Source organism: Anomaloglossus baeobatrachus, chromosome 2, assembly GCF_048569485.1.
Source record: "Anomaloglossus baeobatrachus isolate aAnoBae1 chromosome 2, aAnoBae1.hap1, whole genome shotgun sequence".
NCBI lineage: Eukaryota > Metazoa > Chordata > Amphibia > Anura > Aromobatidae > Anomaloglossus > Anomaloglossus baeobatrachus.
The window spans coordinates 53,252,857-53,269,321 of NC_134354.1; the positions used below are offsets into that span (position 1 = coordinate 53,252,857).

General features: G+C 48.5%; 1 protein-coding gene across 1 annotated transcript in view; it reads left to right on the forward strand.

The window, feature by feature from the left end:
• ADAMTS5 (ADAM metallopeptidase with thrombospondin type 1 motif 5) overlaps window positions 1-16,465 on the forward strand; it is a 149,191-nt gene that overhangs the window by 77,473 nt on the left and 55,253 nt on the right. Inside the window, exon 3 of the mRNA XM_075335057.1 lies at window positions 5,387-5,554. Coding sequence (XP_075191172.1) covers window positions 5,387-5,554 — 168 coding nt within the window. The remainder of the gene's footprint in view (window positions 1-5,386; window positions 5,555-16,465) is intronic.

A 16,465-nucleotide genomic window follows, 5' to 3' on the forward strand; every position in this document is an offset into this window, starting at 1 on the left:
GCTAATGCATGAAATTTGTCTAATGGGATATTGGAGTCTTTTACATATTTTTACAGAAAGGTGAACCCCTCTTTCAGGCTTGTTTGCCTAACATCTATTTCTCCCAATTCCTCTAGAAATGTATGCGGGGAAAAAGGGAAACAATAGTACGAAATCTCGGTCACCAGCTTATCTACCATATTAACAATCGGGCATGTTGATGTCCATCATGTCCTTTCCTGACACGTGTCATTGATGATAAGTTAATAAATCCTATAAATATCAGATAGTTACCCAGGCCTGTTAAAGTCATCAAGTTTTGGAGACTTATATCTAATAAACCAACTTAAAATCATAATCAAAGCTAAAAACAAAGTAGCCCAATAAAAAAGTGTTATTAAACCCCTTTTTTAGGGAGAGCTTTGGGGGAGACACAAAGGATCTCGCACGGTTACCATTGTTGACAAAATCAGGCTGGCGATTTATCAGAGAGAAAACATACACAGGAGTCTGTGTGCAAAGCCTGTCTGGCCAATCCTCAAATGTATTGGGCTTTTATTAGCTGTTGAAATGTGTTTTTAAGTACAAAGCTGGGTTCACATCACATTTCTTAACTCCATGGGCATCAAACCAGAGTCCTCCTAAAAATGGATTTGGACATTCACCACATGAAGCCACAAAATTCAAGTTATGAAAATGTAGTCCAACACATGCTTTGTTTGAGCTTTTTTTTGTCCATAAAAAGTTGGCCGAAAAATGAACCCTTTCAAATATGTTCAAAACATATTTCGTCAACATGTTCATTATTACTTTGGGAGCTATATCTGAACCCCCCTCCAAACAGGATTCATATCTGTCCTCAAGTGAGTCATAGGCTTCAATTATCGAATAGAATCAAAAACATCTACAATCAGACTCCATTTGAGCTTTTTTTTATGCATAAATAGGTTTTACTCCATTGGGAGCTATATCTGAACCCCCCTCCAAACAGTATTCATATCTGTCTTCCAGTGAGGCATAAGGGCCATTTACACGCTGCGACATCGCTAACGATATATCGTCGGGGTCACGGTGTTTGTGACGCACATCCGGCGTCGTTAGCGACATCGCAACATATGACAGGCTGTAGCAACCTTAAACAATCACAAAAGAGACAAAAATCGTTGGTATATGAGAGGTCGTTCATTTACCAAAAATTGTTGTCTGGTAAGTAGCGATGTTGTTCGTCGTCCCTGCGGCAGCACACATCGCTATGTGTGACACTGCAGGAGCGATGAACATCTCCTTACCTCCGTCCACCGGCAATGTGGAAGGAAGGAGGTGGGCGGCATGTTCCGGCCGCTCATCTCCACCCCTCCTCTGCTATTGAACGGCTGCCGTGTGACGTCGCTGTGAAGCCGCACGAACCGCCCCCTTAGAAAGGAGGCAGATCGCCGGCCAGAGCGACGTTGCAGGGAAGGTAAGTCTGTGTGACGGGTGTTAACGATGTTGTGCACCACGGGCAGCGATTTGCCCATGACGCAAAACCGACAGGGGCGGGTACGCTCGCTAGCAATATCGGTACTGATATCGCAGCGTGTAAAGTACCCTTTAGGCTTCAATTATCAAATAGAATCAAAACCATCTAAATTTTTACTCCATTTTAGCTTTTTTTATGCATAAATAGGTTATCCACTACTTTTACATTGATGGCCTATCCTTTGGATAGGTCATCAATGTTTGATTGGCCGGGGTCCGACACCTGGCACCCAGCCATCAGCTGTTTCTGGTGCTCGATTCCGGAGCTGCCCCATCTTCTGATTCTGGCCTCGGCCTTGAATTGCACATCCACCTCCTATTCAAATTAATAGGAGGCGAATATGCAGTACCCAGCCGCGGCAAAAATCAGAAGAAGGGGCAGCTCCTAAACTGAGAACGTCCGGCTGCTTGCTACCGCCACCAGCAAAGTGAACAGCTGATCAGTGGGGGTGGTGGGTGTCAAACCCCGGTCGATCAGACATTGATGACCTAGCCTAAGGATAGGCAATCAATGTAAAAGTAGCAGACAACCTCTTTAATATTCTTTGTAGTTTGGAGAAATAAAGCTCAGAGTCCAAAGTTGCATGTTGTGTACCTATTTAATTCTAATCAAATAATAATAATAATAATTATTGAAGTCTAAGGATCCGTCAGGGGTTTGCCTGAATCCTATTTTTCAGAGGTCCAGACAGGACTGACTTCTTATGTGGCCGAGCTTCTGTTGTGCCCTTCCAGATATGAGGGCATGGGTCAACTCCTACTTCTCTATCTCTTATAGCTATTCCCTATGCAAACAATTTGAAACAAAAAATATTTTCTTCTATAACATTTCAGAACTGTCTCCTAACTAAAACTTTTCTGAAATATTCTCTCAACGTGGCTACCGAAAACCAAGGATTGGAAACCTAAGCTGATGGTTTTGAACTTGACCGCTTTGAGATATCTAAAACTTTAAGAAGCACAGGAGGGAACAGCATGTGTGTTTCTTAATTTAAGCTTCTTAAATTCTTAAGTCTATGAAATGCAATCTACACACCACTTGATACTCACCGTGAATTTTCTAGTAAATCCATGTTACTGTTGGCATTCGGCACTGTGGAAAAAATCTAAGGTGACAAGAAGCAATTACGTAACTTTTACCCAGGGAATAAGCTCTGGGCAATTAGTGCTTTGAGTCGGTTGTTTAATTAAATACTAAGTAGCACACCTGCAATATGTCGACACTCTGAGACCTGTTTACTTTTTTATGCTACTTTGCCGTTAGTTTAATAGTTAAAAATTGAGAACGTTATAAGGGTTTATGCACAGGGTGTTATGTAACTACAGAAATTCTTTGAGAAACTGGGAAAATATAGAAGAAAGTTACTAAAAATGGAAAGATATGTTAGTGAACCCACCAGAAGCCTTGTTCATTATTGATAATGATCTCTATGGTTCTAAAGTACTTGCTGACATTATGTTTTTATGATATGTGCTTAAAACATTTTGTGAAATGTGTTGGGTGATGAGCCAAACCCATTGGTTGCCATTCTGGGTCTACAACAAAGCATTTTCAGAATATTTTCCTGTCTTCGCAAATCAAGATACACCACCGGCTTGTTTAGGTAGATTTGTAATGTCAATGTCTGTGGCCAAATCGGGTTGAAGCGGGTGTTTATCACAGGAACCATTTTAATATTTAATATCTATGAGAGCTAATTTCAGGGGAAAAAAGAATCAGACATATTGGGTTGCATACGCCAATTTTTTTATTTGTAAGGAAGTGGTGGCTGGCTATGGCTAATTCAGCTGTGCCCAGTAAAGGTTATGTATGCTCAGTAGTGATGAGTGATCACTACCATGCTCGAGCGCTCACTACTCGTAACTAGTGATGAGTGGGCACTACCATGCTCAGGTGCTCAGTACTCGTAACTAGTGATGAGTGATCACTACCATGCTCGGGTGCTCAGTACTCGTAACTAGTGATGAGTGATCACTACCATGCTCGAGTGCTCACTACTCGTAACTAGTGATGAGTGGGCACTACCATGCTCAGGTGCTCAGTACTCGTAACTAGTGATGAGTGATCACTACCATGCTCAGGTGCTCAGTACTCGTAACTAGTGATGAGTGAGCACTACCATGCTTAGGTGCTCAGTACTCGTAACTAGTGATGAGTGAGCACTACCATGCTCAGGTGCTCGGTAACCGTAATGAACAGTTGGAGGCTTGGATGGGCATGACTCATGTCCGAGTATAATAGAGATCAAGGGGAACTTGAGCATTTTTCTGGGAAATATTCTGGAAAAATGCTCAAGTCCACCATTGACTTCCATTATGCTTGGGTGCTCGGGTCACGCCCATCAAAGCATCCAACAAGTACCCAATCATAGTGGCACTCCCTCATCACTAATTCTCAGCCAAGGCAAGTGTGCCTGTGTATGTGGCATTCAGATAAGTTGGCTTTTTGAAAAGGATGTCCACTTCTTTAACAATGATTTCCTATCCTTAGGATAGGTCAGCAATGTCTGATCAGCCGGGGTCCAACAACCAATATCCCCGCTGATCAGCTGTTGTCAGTGCCGGCAGCAGCAGGCAGCTGGAAATACTCAGTTCCTGACCTACTCCATCTTCTGATAGCAGCGTCATCCTCTTACTGCACATCCACCTCCTGTTCAAATCAATAGGAGGCGGATGTGCAATACTCGGCAGCGGCCGCTATCAGTTGACGGAGCAGCTCCGGAACTGAGCATTTTCTCGTGCCTGCTGCTGACGGCACTGATAACAGCTGATCAATGGGGGTGCCCAGTGTCGGACCCCGGTCGATCAGACATTGATGACCTATCCTAAGAATAGAACATCAATGCTAAAGTAGTGTCTAACCTCTTTAATGTCTTTAGACACCTTAAAAGTCATTTCTCAAAACTTTAAAACTACAGTATGACATGTCAAAAGTTTTAAGAGAGTGCGGTTCCTTATTCAATTTTAAGGTAAAAAATCAAGACAGATACAGTTAGGACTGCCGATATGTGATAAATACCCTAGATGGGGATAAATATGACTTTAATACCAACTGTCAGGGTTGGAAACTTACCGTGTTACAAAGACCTACGGTATACATATTCGGTAGTGATGAGAGAGTCTGATAAAATTCAAATTCTGAATTTCGATCATAAAATTTGATTTGCATTGATTTTTTTATTAGATTCTGACATGTTTTATTACTCAACGGGGGGGTCTCTAGACATTACGTCATAGTAAATGTAGGGTACAAAAAAATATTTGTTCGTAGGCCACCGGTCTTCTCCCAAGGGTAGGAGGGCTGGGGAGAGGTGAGTATAAGTATCTTAATTGTTTTCATTAGAAAGTCCAATATGGCTACTCTAGGCTATTAAAGAATCAGGGGTGTGTTTCATCAGGCGCTCAATTTGGTTTGTTTTCAAAGGTGTCATATGTTATAGGCAGAGGTACAACTCAAAGATCCTGGGCCTCAATATACCCTCTGAAATTATAGTGTGTTCTTATGTGGTAGATACAGTAGCCTTTTGGACTCCCTAAGACACCAAGGCCCGTATGTTACCTTTAGACCTCCAATAACTATGCAAGTCCTTTAATAGATTGATGGACAAAAATTCCTTGAATTATGGTCCTATCTGCACACTATGGCCATCCTACGAAAGGCCAAAGAAGTTATTTGTGGACTTAAAAAAATGTGTTTTAATATATTTCTTATGGAGCGTTAGAATATATAACCACACAAGTATGCACTCATATTTATATACATTGCAGACCCTATAACCACAGGTTCTGCATGGAAAATGTCTGTAGATGTCTGCTCATGAAGACTTAACCGCAGCCTTCATACCGTGCTGTGTCATACATTCCATCCATATGTTTTCTCCATTTACAGGACATCTTCTTGGCCTTTCCCATGATGATTCTAAATTCTGCGAAGAGAACTTTGGCTCCCTGGAAGATAAACGTCTTATGTCATCTGTCCTAACAAGCATTGATGCCTCCAAACCATGGTCAAAGTGCACCTCAGCGACAATCACAGATTTTTTGGACGACGGCCATGGTAAGTGCCTCGAAGTGCGCAAACTGTCAAGTATATTCCATAATTTTAATCACTGACAGTCATGAAGTCAGCAGGCAATTTATTACTTTGGAAGTCTGTTTCATTAAAAGTACTTCCTATGGTAAACGCTAATGGTGCTGGGTCAGGAACATTATCCGGCTCTGAAATGGGAGCTAAAATGTGTTAAACTTGTGCAACTTGTAATATATGAAAATTGACGTCAGTTCATAAATGTGATAGAGATCTTGACATGTCTTAAAAAAGAAATGAGAGAGTTTAACTTAGAGTCTCTTAAAGTCCTAAGCAAGAGTGAGTAGAATTGTAGCTAGTGGCCTCTCCACTGGTCCATGTGCACCAACTGTTGGGTACAGGAGGGGCTAGTCAAACCAATTAAGATATTATTAAGGGTACAAAGGTTTGGGGCTAGAACCATAAACTAAAATTCTCCCCCTCGTAAAAAAAATACCTAACTAAAGCTCTATGTCACGCTAGGTACGAGGAAGTACCAAGCAAATGGCAAAAGGTAAGGGAAGGAGACCCCAGCGTTTAGAGAAGGAGGAGATGGTGACCCCTGACCAAACCTACTGCTGGTCCCTGGGGTCTTTCACCACCCTAGATAGGTTCCACACCTATGTGCCGAGCCAGATACCTGACCCTAGGTATCCCTAGTGCTGGGCTCCAAATAGGGAACGGGTGGGATGAGCTCTTCATCAACCCTACTAAACGCTAAAGAAAGACACAAAAATAACACAAGGGGGAAAATTGCATGAACTACTGATTCACAGATTACACAGACAGGAGTTCAGCAAGCTTCAGCAACGATACCATAGATGAGAGCAAGTCACCTGCTTGCAACAAGCGTTTGAATGAAATGAATAATATCACCAGCAGCAGTCAAGGGAAAAAGGGAGTATTTAAGCACCAAGAGAATACTGATTTTCAGCAGTTGGGTGGAAGATGAGCTCCTGGTGGGTCCAAAAGGGGGTGAGATGAAAATCCATCAGGAAAGCTACCTATACCAATGAATACTAACAGCAGGAACAATAGAAAGTCAGGGAGCATTTTGCACAGCCAAATGCTGTGACCTTCTGTCGCGGGCGGGGAGGAGGGTGTCAGCACACCGCGCTCACCCCTTCTACTCGGGTCCGGCAGTTGCTCCTGGTGGCTCGAGCTGCGGGCCGGATCCCGGGGTGTCTCGAGCGACACTCCTCGCCCGTGAGTGAAAGGGGGGGGTGTTTGTTGGGATTATAGTTCGTGACGCCACCCACGGTTGTGGTGATGGCACCACCGCTGCTTTGGATGGGGAGCCCGGGGATGGTGATGGGAGCAGCCAGGTGTTGTGTTGCCCCTCCGTGGGTAGGGGTTGGTGATCCCGGGGCCCTTTGAAGAGATGTGAAGTGTAGGGCCTGGAGGGCGCAGGGACACGGGGGCAGCGCTGTGCCTTGCGGCACTGTGGTACTCACTCAGCCTGAGACATGGACACAGTTTGTACGGTAAACCAACGGCTGGTAGGACGGTCCCACAGACGGTTGCACCTGCACTCCCGGTAGTTAACGGTGTTGTCACTCTTCCCTGCACCTTGTGTTCTGATGGTGGTAGCGGTGGATTCCCTCCGGTTACCCGCTCCCCGACTGCAATCTGGGCCGGAGGAGCTCTACACTTTGCCCGCAGGCGCTGGCCCTGGGGAAACTGGTGCCTTGGCGGTGGCGGTGTCTCCCCGGTAATGGTCGGGCTGTTGCCGTCAATCGGGACTTTGTTGCTGGGAGATCTACGTCCCCTTCACTAACGGATTTAGCAGATCTGACGACTCCTAGCCCTGCTGGGGTCCGAAAGGCCCCTGTCCTGGTGCTGACTGTCCTTCGGAACACTGCTCCAGACCACCGGGCACACAGCCAACGGGGTCCTTCCAGGAACCTCCGAACCGTCCCACTCCGGACAGCCACCGTCGTTGTCAACCTTGCTGGTTCCGTCCGGACACACAGTCACGGACCTTCAGGCTTTTCTGTCACTTTCTACTTTCTCCTTTCTACTTTCACTTCTGGTTGTTCACTCTAGCCCTTCACTGGACTTCACTCTTGCCCTGCCTGGGCTTAACTCTCTACTCAAGCTCGTCCCTGAGCTGACTGCCTGGTCACTTCCTGCCTCCAGATCTGTGAGCTCCTTGGTGGGCGGAGCCAACCGCCTGGCCCACCCCCTGGTGTGCATCAACAGACTGCTGGAAGAGGGCAACAAGGGTTTGTGTTTTGACTGTGGTGTTCCTACCTGGGATGTGGGGTGTGGTGGTTGTGTTCTGTGTCCCCTGGCTTGCCCAGGGCGACACATTCCCCCTTAGCAAAATGCAGACCGTCCGCGGGCTGCCGTCCTACACCGGTTTTATTTTTCTGTGAAAAGGGGATAACAGGGTTAAACATATATACATTTTTAATCAATCTTCCCAAGACGGGAGGCACATTTTACTTTTAAACGTTTCAACGGTGTACGGTCACGGTTTCCGCTCTCTCCCACCCAAGCAACCTGGCCCTGATGCTGCCCCTAAAACCCAGGCAGCACCCCTTGACCCACAGTCCAGCACAAGTCACCCGAGCGGGATCTGTCCTTCCCTCCAGAGGGTAGCCACCGGTCCCTTTGGTGGCTGGGCCCTGGCCTGCTCTGCTCAGGGCCCTCCCTCCAACCTGCCTCTCCGGAGGCGGCATTGCGGAAACGGTAACGGTACCCAACATATTTACAAGCCACTAACGTTTGTGGTTGCCCTGCAGAGTTCACGGGCTTGTCCATGGCTAGTTCCCATGCATTTTTAAACTTAAATGGTCCCCACGGGGACAACGGTGCCGGCTCCAGCCGGTTGCTAATCACACAGATAATCAGGTAACACTTCGGTAATCATTTTTCATCATCTTTCAACTTTTTCAACCAAACAAGCAGGTGGTCCCAACGGGGACTGCTGCAGCGGGCATCCGCTGTCTTTTGCGGCTCAACAGTCCATTCTCACTCGTGGGGCTCTAGTGCCACCTTCACATGGTGCACCGCTCTGGACCCCAATGGTAGCTCGCTGCAGGCGATCTTCTTCCATATACATGCGGGCATGCACATCCGCTCTACACCCCTCTCGGGCATCGATCTTCCTGCGCAGCTGCTGTTGCCGCCGCTCCCAGCCGGGAGCACTTTCTGTTTGCTCCGGTTCAGCGTGTGCGGGGGACGGACCCAGCCAGAGTCCCTCCGTGTCGGCTACGACCGGCACCTTCAGTAACGAGGGACCCCGCTGTGACATGGCCTGTTCTGCCTCCTGGCAGCTGCATCCCCGCCGTGCCTCCGGTGCATCTTTGCTGACGGCCTCAGCCTTCGGCTTCTCCCAGGAGAGCGTATCAGAATGGTCACGAGCTTCTGCTGCAGGTCGGTCCGCCGGGGCGGATTGGCAGGGTACCGCTACCGGTGGTGGTGGTAGCGGGCCTAGTGGCGGAGCAGCAGCAGCTAACACGGGTGGCGGGGGAGGTAGCAGGGCGAGCGGGTATGGACCGGGTCCCTCAGCCGCGATGACCGACCCACTAGGGGCACAGGGGCGTGGGTCACTTACCCTCCCTTCCAAGACTCCCTCCACCTCGCGTCTCCGTATGGCCGCCACCACTTCCACCATGTCGGCCTCCCACTCCTCCAGGAGGAGCTGCATGCGGACCTGCAGACGGCTGCTTAGCTGGACGGTCCGGACTTCCACCCGCGCCGCGATGCAAGGCGCGGGGACCACGGTGTTGTTGGTCGGACTCAGCATCCTTAGCAGCGGCTTCTTCCAGGAACCAGTAAATGGCCGCAGAGTCCTGGCGTCCCTGCTTCTGTAGCCGCGGCTACATGCGTCCAGCCGCCATCGCGTCCCCCTTAGCTCTTTCCGGCCCCTCCTCTCTCGGGGCGGAGTTTTGGCCTTCGCGCCTCTACTGCTCGAGAAGACGCTCGAGCGGGAACTTTTCGCGCCAAAGATGGCGGCTTCTGAAATTTTTCTGCCGGATACCTCCGGCGGTAACAAGGCGCACCTCTACCTGACGGCAGAGCGGTAAGATCCTGTTCGTGACGCCAAGTTGTCGCGGGCGGGGAGGAGGGTGTCAGCACACCGCGCTCACCCCTTCTACTCGGGTCCGGCAGTTGCTCCTGGTGGCTCGAGCTGCGGGCCGGATCCCGGGGTGTCTCGAGCGACACTCCTCGCCCGTGAGTGAAAGGGGGGGGTGTTTGTTGGGATTATAGTTCGTGACGCCACCCACGGTTGTGGTGATGGCACCACCGCTGCTTTGGATGGGGAGCCCGGGGATGGTGATGGGAGCAGCCAGGTGTTGTGTTGCCCCTCCGTGGGTAGGGGTTGGTGATCCCGGGGCCCTTTGAAGAGATGTGAAGTGTAGGGCCTGGAGGGCGCAGGGACGCGGGGGCAGCGCTGTGCCTTGCGGCACTGTGGTACTCACTCAGCCTGAGACATGGACACAGTTTGTACGGTAAACCAACGGCTGGTAGGACGGTCCCACAGACGGTTGCACCTGCACTCCCGGTAGTTAACGGTGTTGTCACTCTTCCCTGCACCTTGTGTTCTGATGGTGGTAGCGGTGGATTCCCTCCGGTTACCCGCTCCCCGACTGCAATCTGGGCCGGAGGAGCTCTACACTTTGCCCGCAGGCGCTGGCCCTGGGGAAACTGGTGCCTTGGCGGTGGCGGTGTCTCCCCGGTAATGGTCGGGCTGTTGCCGTCAATCGGGACTTTGTTGCTGGGAGATCTACGTCCCCTTCACTAACGGATTTAGCAGATCTGACGACTCCTAGCCCTGCTGGGGTCCGAAAGGCCCCTGTCCTGGTGCTGACTGTCCTTCGGAACACTGCTCCAGACCACCGGGCACACAGCCAACGGGGTCCTTCCAGGAACCTCCGAACCGTCCCACTCCGGACAGCCACCGTCGTTGTCAACCTTGCTGGTTCCGTCCGGACACACAGTCACGGACCTTCAGGCTTTTCTGTCACTTTCTACTTTCTCCTTTCTACTTTCACTTCTGGTTGTTCACTCTAGCCCTTCACTGGACTTCACTCTTGCCCTGCCTGGGCTTAACTCTCTACTCAAGCTCGTCCCTGAGCTGACTGCCTGGTCACTTCCTGCCTCCAGATCTGTGAGCTCCTTGGTGGGCGGAGCCAACCGCCTGGCCCACCCCCTGGTGTGCATCAACAGACTGCTGGAAGAGGGCAACAAGGGTTTGTGTTTTGACTGTGGTGTTCCTACCTGGGATGTGGGGTGTGGTGGTTGTGTTCTGTGTCCCCTGGCTTGCCCAGGGCGACACACTTCTATTGCCAGAAACCATATGACTGTCTGTCACTTCTGACACTTTAAGGGTGCAATTTTATGGATCGGAGTCCATAAGGTAATGATAAGGAAACTAGAGTATGATCTCCAGCACTTTAAAGAAGGTTAAAAATATTTATTGAGGTTCAATTTTCTATTTTCTGTCATAAGGTAATGATGTCCACTATCACCCAAAAAGAAGCTTCTACTGGTGTCTTATATAGACTTGAGATGATTCTCTATGATGAGTTTTTGGAGATCAAATAGTCCATATACTGGTCTTGACCGAATAGGGAAGGGGGGAGGCCCCACAACCACCCTTAAATCAGGTTCCTACTGGTGCATTTTTATAAAAAAAAGTAATGCATTATCCCCAAGATTTAAAGCTATCCACAGAATAGAATAGGTGATAACTTTTTGGTTTTCAGAGCCATGTACATTGGATCAGTTGAATTCCTGCCACTTAGAAGGTTAGCACCTATCCACCAGTGTTGGGAATAACCTTGTATGGAATGTTGTCCTTGGAATTGGGAAAGTTTCCATTGGTTAGACCACCATCAATCAGAAAGTTAACACCAAGATTATGGAGCGCTTCCGCCTCTAAGAAAGTTATCCATAAGATAGTTATAAATGTTTAGCATTGGAAATATCTGTGGAGCCCCACAGGTGTAGCGGTGCCGGTGCATTACCTTCAGGGACTCCACGGGACGGTCTGGTCACAGGTAGGTTGCTTCTTTAGGAGTTTCGTGATGCCACTCTCGGTATTGCGGTCAGGAGACCGCCGCTGCTGGTTAGGGGGACGCCTGGGGCTGGTGTTGTGTGCAGCTGGGTGGTGTGGCCTCCGAAGAGTGAGGCTGACCCCAGGGGCTCGAGTGTCTATACGTGGGACCACTGGTCGCAGAATGACTCAAACACAGTCCAGATAGCCTTTTAACGTGTTTACTCACTTTTTAGTTGTTTCGGTGAGATGCCCAGGTGACACTATGATAACCAGGTGAACCAGGAATTACAGAAGACTGTTCGGGGGGGAGCTGTCCACTCGCCCTCCTTGCACTCTTGTTTGTTTGGGAGGACCCCTCACTTGAAGTATGGTGGGGTTCCTCCAGGGAAGCTGTTTCTGACCCCGTTCCCTTCTCTGGCCCTTCTGCTGGCAGCGTAGACCTTGGTGAGATGGCTTCTGGCCCTGTCCCCTTGTCGGTCCCCTTGTTGCTGCTTGGGCTCGGACTCTGTGTTATGGTGGTGAGGGCATGAATTACCCCCACCTTCAGGATGAGCAGCTCCAGACAATCAGATTGGGTTTCTGTTATGGGGACCTGTATCCCCGTGCATGCCGGAATACCAGCGGTCCCTGTACTCGGCCACCTCTCTGTAGGTGTCTTCCAGGTTGACCCACCTGTACCCGTTCTTCCCCGTTTCCAGCTACCACACTCTGCAGGGTCTGGCTAGCAGGGGTGTTTGTCTGCTCCCTTCCACACTCCTGAACACTCTGCTCCAGACTCCTCTTGCTCTTCCTGTCTCTCCTGCATCTAGCTTCCAGCCCCTCCTCTACACCCCTTGCAGGGAATTGAAAGTTAACCCCTACAGGGCTACCCAAGGGTCCCTCCTAATGGTGTGGGAGACCTGGTTGTTAAGTGTTTGTATGTGTACACCTCATCCTGGCCTTTGGAGATTACCTGGAAGCACTGCCCCAGAATGGGTGCAATACTCTGTGGTGCCTGACCAGGTCAGGGGCGCCACATATCCCTATAAGGAATTTTGCCTACTATGAGCCTTTGAAGGAGCCCATACAGTATTATTTTATCATTTTTTTTGTTTGCCTTCCCCCACCCATAGGAATCGAAATGATGGCACACGCATGGCACCATTCTAAAAGACTATGCCTATAAAATGCATTTAATCTTCGTAAACCGCAGGATGTATTTTCCAGAATTAGTTACGCAGGAAGCTTTCATCTACCATAAAATAATATTTTTTTTTTAGCTTTTTAATCATCTGTCCTTTGAGGTTTGTGGGCGATTGACTGAAATTAGTCTGAAGAAGCCTGGCATACCACAGAGACAATTTTAGATCCTATTTTACGGAGATGGAATTTGATCCGTCTGGTGGCCAGCATTGTCTATTACTCCACTTCTCACATTCCAACTCTCCAGTGTCGGGGCAGTTGTTACCAATTACCGAGTGAGCGGGAAGCCTTGTGGACTATGTCTCGGTTATATGTTTTACAAGTATGTACAAAGGTTGGTTTAGATTTTTTAAGCTATTTTACTATTTTATTTGGTTCTCTACCGCTTTCTTCACAATTTTGACTTTATTTTAACTTTTTCGACTTTGTGCCACAAACTGACTTTTCTTCAAGGTCTTTTATTTTGCTTTGATTTGTCAGGAGTTTCTTATTTGTAGTATTGAATTTTTCTAAGTAAAAACAAGAAAAAGTGAAGAACTTTAAGAACTTTCCATGCGTGGACCAATAAATATGGGTTTTTCTGGTCTCACACTTAGTTCACATTTCCGTAAGCGGATACATACAGTGTGTCCACCCATATCCTGTCCACCGCCATTAACTTGAGAACGGCGGCAGCTATAGGAATAGAAGTGGTGTCTAAGTATAGTAAAGTAGCCATGCGCTACGCAATGAAACCACGTATAGCGCCACTTGGTGGAAAACAACGGAGTTAGCATTTTTATCCCGGAAACTAAACAAGATAGAGAAAAAAAGGGAATTAAAAAATTGTAGGACATCATCAATTCAATACGGCGCTTCCCGTCCGCAGCCTTGTGACTTTTACACGTTCTAATCACAGCATTTCTATATGCAAGGTATTGATTCGTATTGAATTGATGATGCCCTACAACTTTGGAATTTACTTTTTTTCTCTATCTCGTTCTGTTTTCGAGATAAAAATGGTAACTCTGTTGTTTTCCACCAGGTGGTGCTATAGGTGGTTTCATTGCATAGCATGGCTACTACTTTACTATACCTAGACACCACTTCTATGCCTATAGCTGCCGCCATTCTCAAGTTAATGGCGGTGGACAGGATATGGGTGGACACACTGTATACACTGACACATACCAATATAATAAATTGGAGGAACTGAAATTTAAAGAGATCTTTCTGTTAAAAAATTGAAAAAATTTGGAAATTAATTAAAATACCCCCCAAAATACAAAAAAAAAACCATTTTATTTGTCTGATATTCACTCCCATGTCAATAACCCACTTGCCTCTCTCCATTCTCTGCTTGACTCTCTACACATGCCAGTGGCAACTAGTCCATAATGGTGATGTGTCACCCTTACCGGTATCAGTAACGGTAATTCTCTCTTATGGTCATCTGTCAACACAACCACATGTCATTGCTTTTTTTTGTGTTTATATATCAGTCTTTTGGAGTGTGCTGTCTCTGGAACATTCTGGTGGGTTAAATCATACCCCTTACCAGTATGACCCTTTTGAGACCTTAAGGTTTAACCATTAGGCTCTTTGTTTGGACACATGTCGTTGCTGTAGAGAAGCAAAACAAAAGCCCAGGACCCAGGAAACCGTGCTATATTTCTGGGTAATTTTGAAGCTTCATTTAAGAAAAATAAGACTGAAAAATATGTTTAGAAGTAGGATTTTGATTTGACATTTTCATGGTTGAGGTGGCTCCACTTGAATGCTGAACTTTCCATTGACTTTGGAGAAACCAGATTGCAATACACTTTACATTAAGTGGAGAGAAGACCAAAAGTGATGAGTGTGCGTGCTTGGCACACAATCGAGCATCGGGGTATTCGGAACACTCGGTGCTCAATCGAGTTCCGCAGGTGCTCAATCTAAATGCTCGAGTCCCCATTCTGTTACCAGCCTTGTCCTTGACACAGCCCCTGGCCATTACAGTCTCCATCACCTGCGTGCAGCAGGCAGCAAATGTTGCAGGCGGAGGGGACGCGCTCGCCACGCTCGGGTCCGGGGCTTCTGCTGCTGCTGCTCGATGGACCAGCAGCGCTCCTCACCCGTGAGTGAAAAGGGGGTGGTATGTTTAGGGAGATTGTTCGTGACGCCACCCACGGGACGGGGTGATGATGGCACCACCGCTGCTGGTAACGGGGATCCCGGGAGAGATGGTAGGGTGCAGCTAGGATGTGGTCCCCTCCATGGGTAGGGGGGATTGGTGATCCTGGGGCCCGGTGGTGTAACGGGGAGGCCGGATGGCTGGGGTGCAGGGACTGCGCGGCGCGGTGCCGGACGGCACTGGTGTACTCACTCAGACAATCACTGACAGAGTCGCTGGTAAACCAAAAGCGGCCGGATGGACGGGTCCCGCAGCTGGCTGCAGTGTTGTTGTTGTGCTCTCCCCGGATGCCTGATGGTGGCTGTCTTTCCCTGCGCCTGTGAAGATATTCTTGACTCCTGTGGTTGCCCACCGGTAGTCCGCTCCCTGGTGTATAGGTGCCGTAGGAGCCCGTTTTGCCCGCAGGCGCTGGCCCTTGGATCTCTAGCCTGTGGCAGTGGCTGTATATCCTCTCTGGGTGGACTGTTGCCTTCAATCGGGACTTGGTTGTTAGGAAACCCCTGGGGTTCCTGTCACATTCGGATTTGACTATTGACGGTGGCTCCAAGCCTGGTCCGGAGTCCGATGGCCCTGCCTGTGTGCTTAGCTTCACTCCATTCCCCGGTCTGGTACCTGCGGGCCGATGCCCGTCCTCGGTCCTTACGGCTTTGCGGAGTTCCACCAACTCCTGCAGACGGCCACCACCGTCTGCCAACCTTGCTGTCAGTGCCTGGGCTCCCACCCAGACACCTGACGTGTTTACTCCTCTCACTTTCACCTCCAAAACTGATCTGACACTTTTCCCGCCTCCAGGCCTGTGAACTCCTCTGTGGGTGGGGCCAACTGCCTGGCTCCACCCCACCAGGTGTGGACATCAGACCCTGGAGGGAGGCAACAAGGGATTTTGATTGACTGTTGTTACTGTCTAGGGTGGGGGGTGTGTATGTTGTTATGTATGTGACTACATGGCTAGTCCAGGGCGCCACACAAATGTCACCCGTAAACCTCCATTCCATGTGCGCCGTCCAAATGTTCCCCCTTGGCCAAAGTAACTGTGCAGCTCTGCTGAACTCGCCGTTCTGGAAAATAAATCTTTCTCTCTTTTTGCACATGGAATGGAAGTTGCTGGTCATGCAGATGATACTGTGGTAACTGGGAAGACAAAACAGAAGTTGCCGGGCGATGTCTGCTGCCTGCTGCACATGGATGATAGGGATTGTGGTGACTAGGGGCTGTGTCAGAGTAGGTAACAGAATGGGGATTTGGGAAAAATATGCTCTAGTCACTCATTGACTCCAATGTGCTTGGTACTCAACCATTTCCAAGCATCCGACATGCTTGATTTGAGTACCGAGTACCCAAGTACTTTTGGGTTCATTCATCACTAGTGACCATGCGTGGAATGGAACATGCCCGTCATTGACACCAGTAGGGATTCTCCACCTGCAAGACTCCTGTTTAGACATGAACAGATCAGGCAAAAGAAAAATTAACATATTCACAAGGGTTTTTCACTAGAATTTGGTTTCCACAGAACTTAATCCTATTAATTTAATGCCCCTGCAGACCGAAGAGT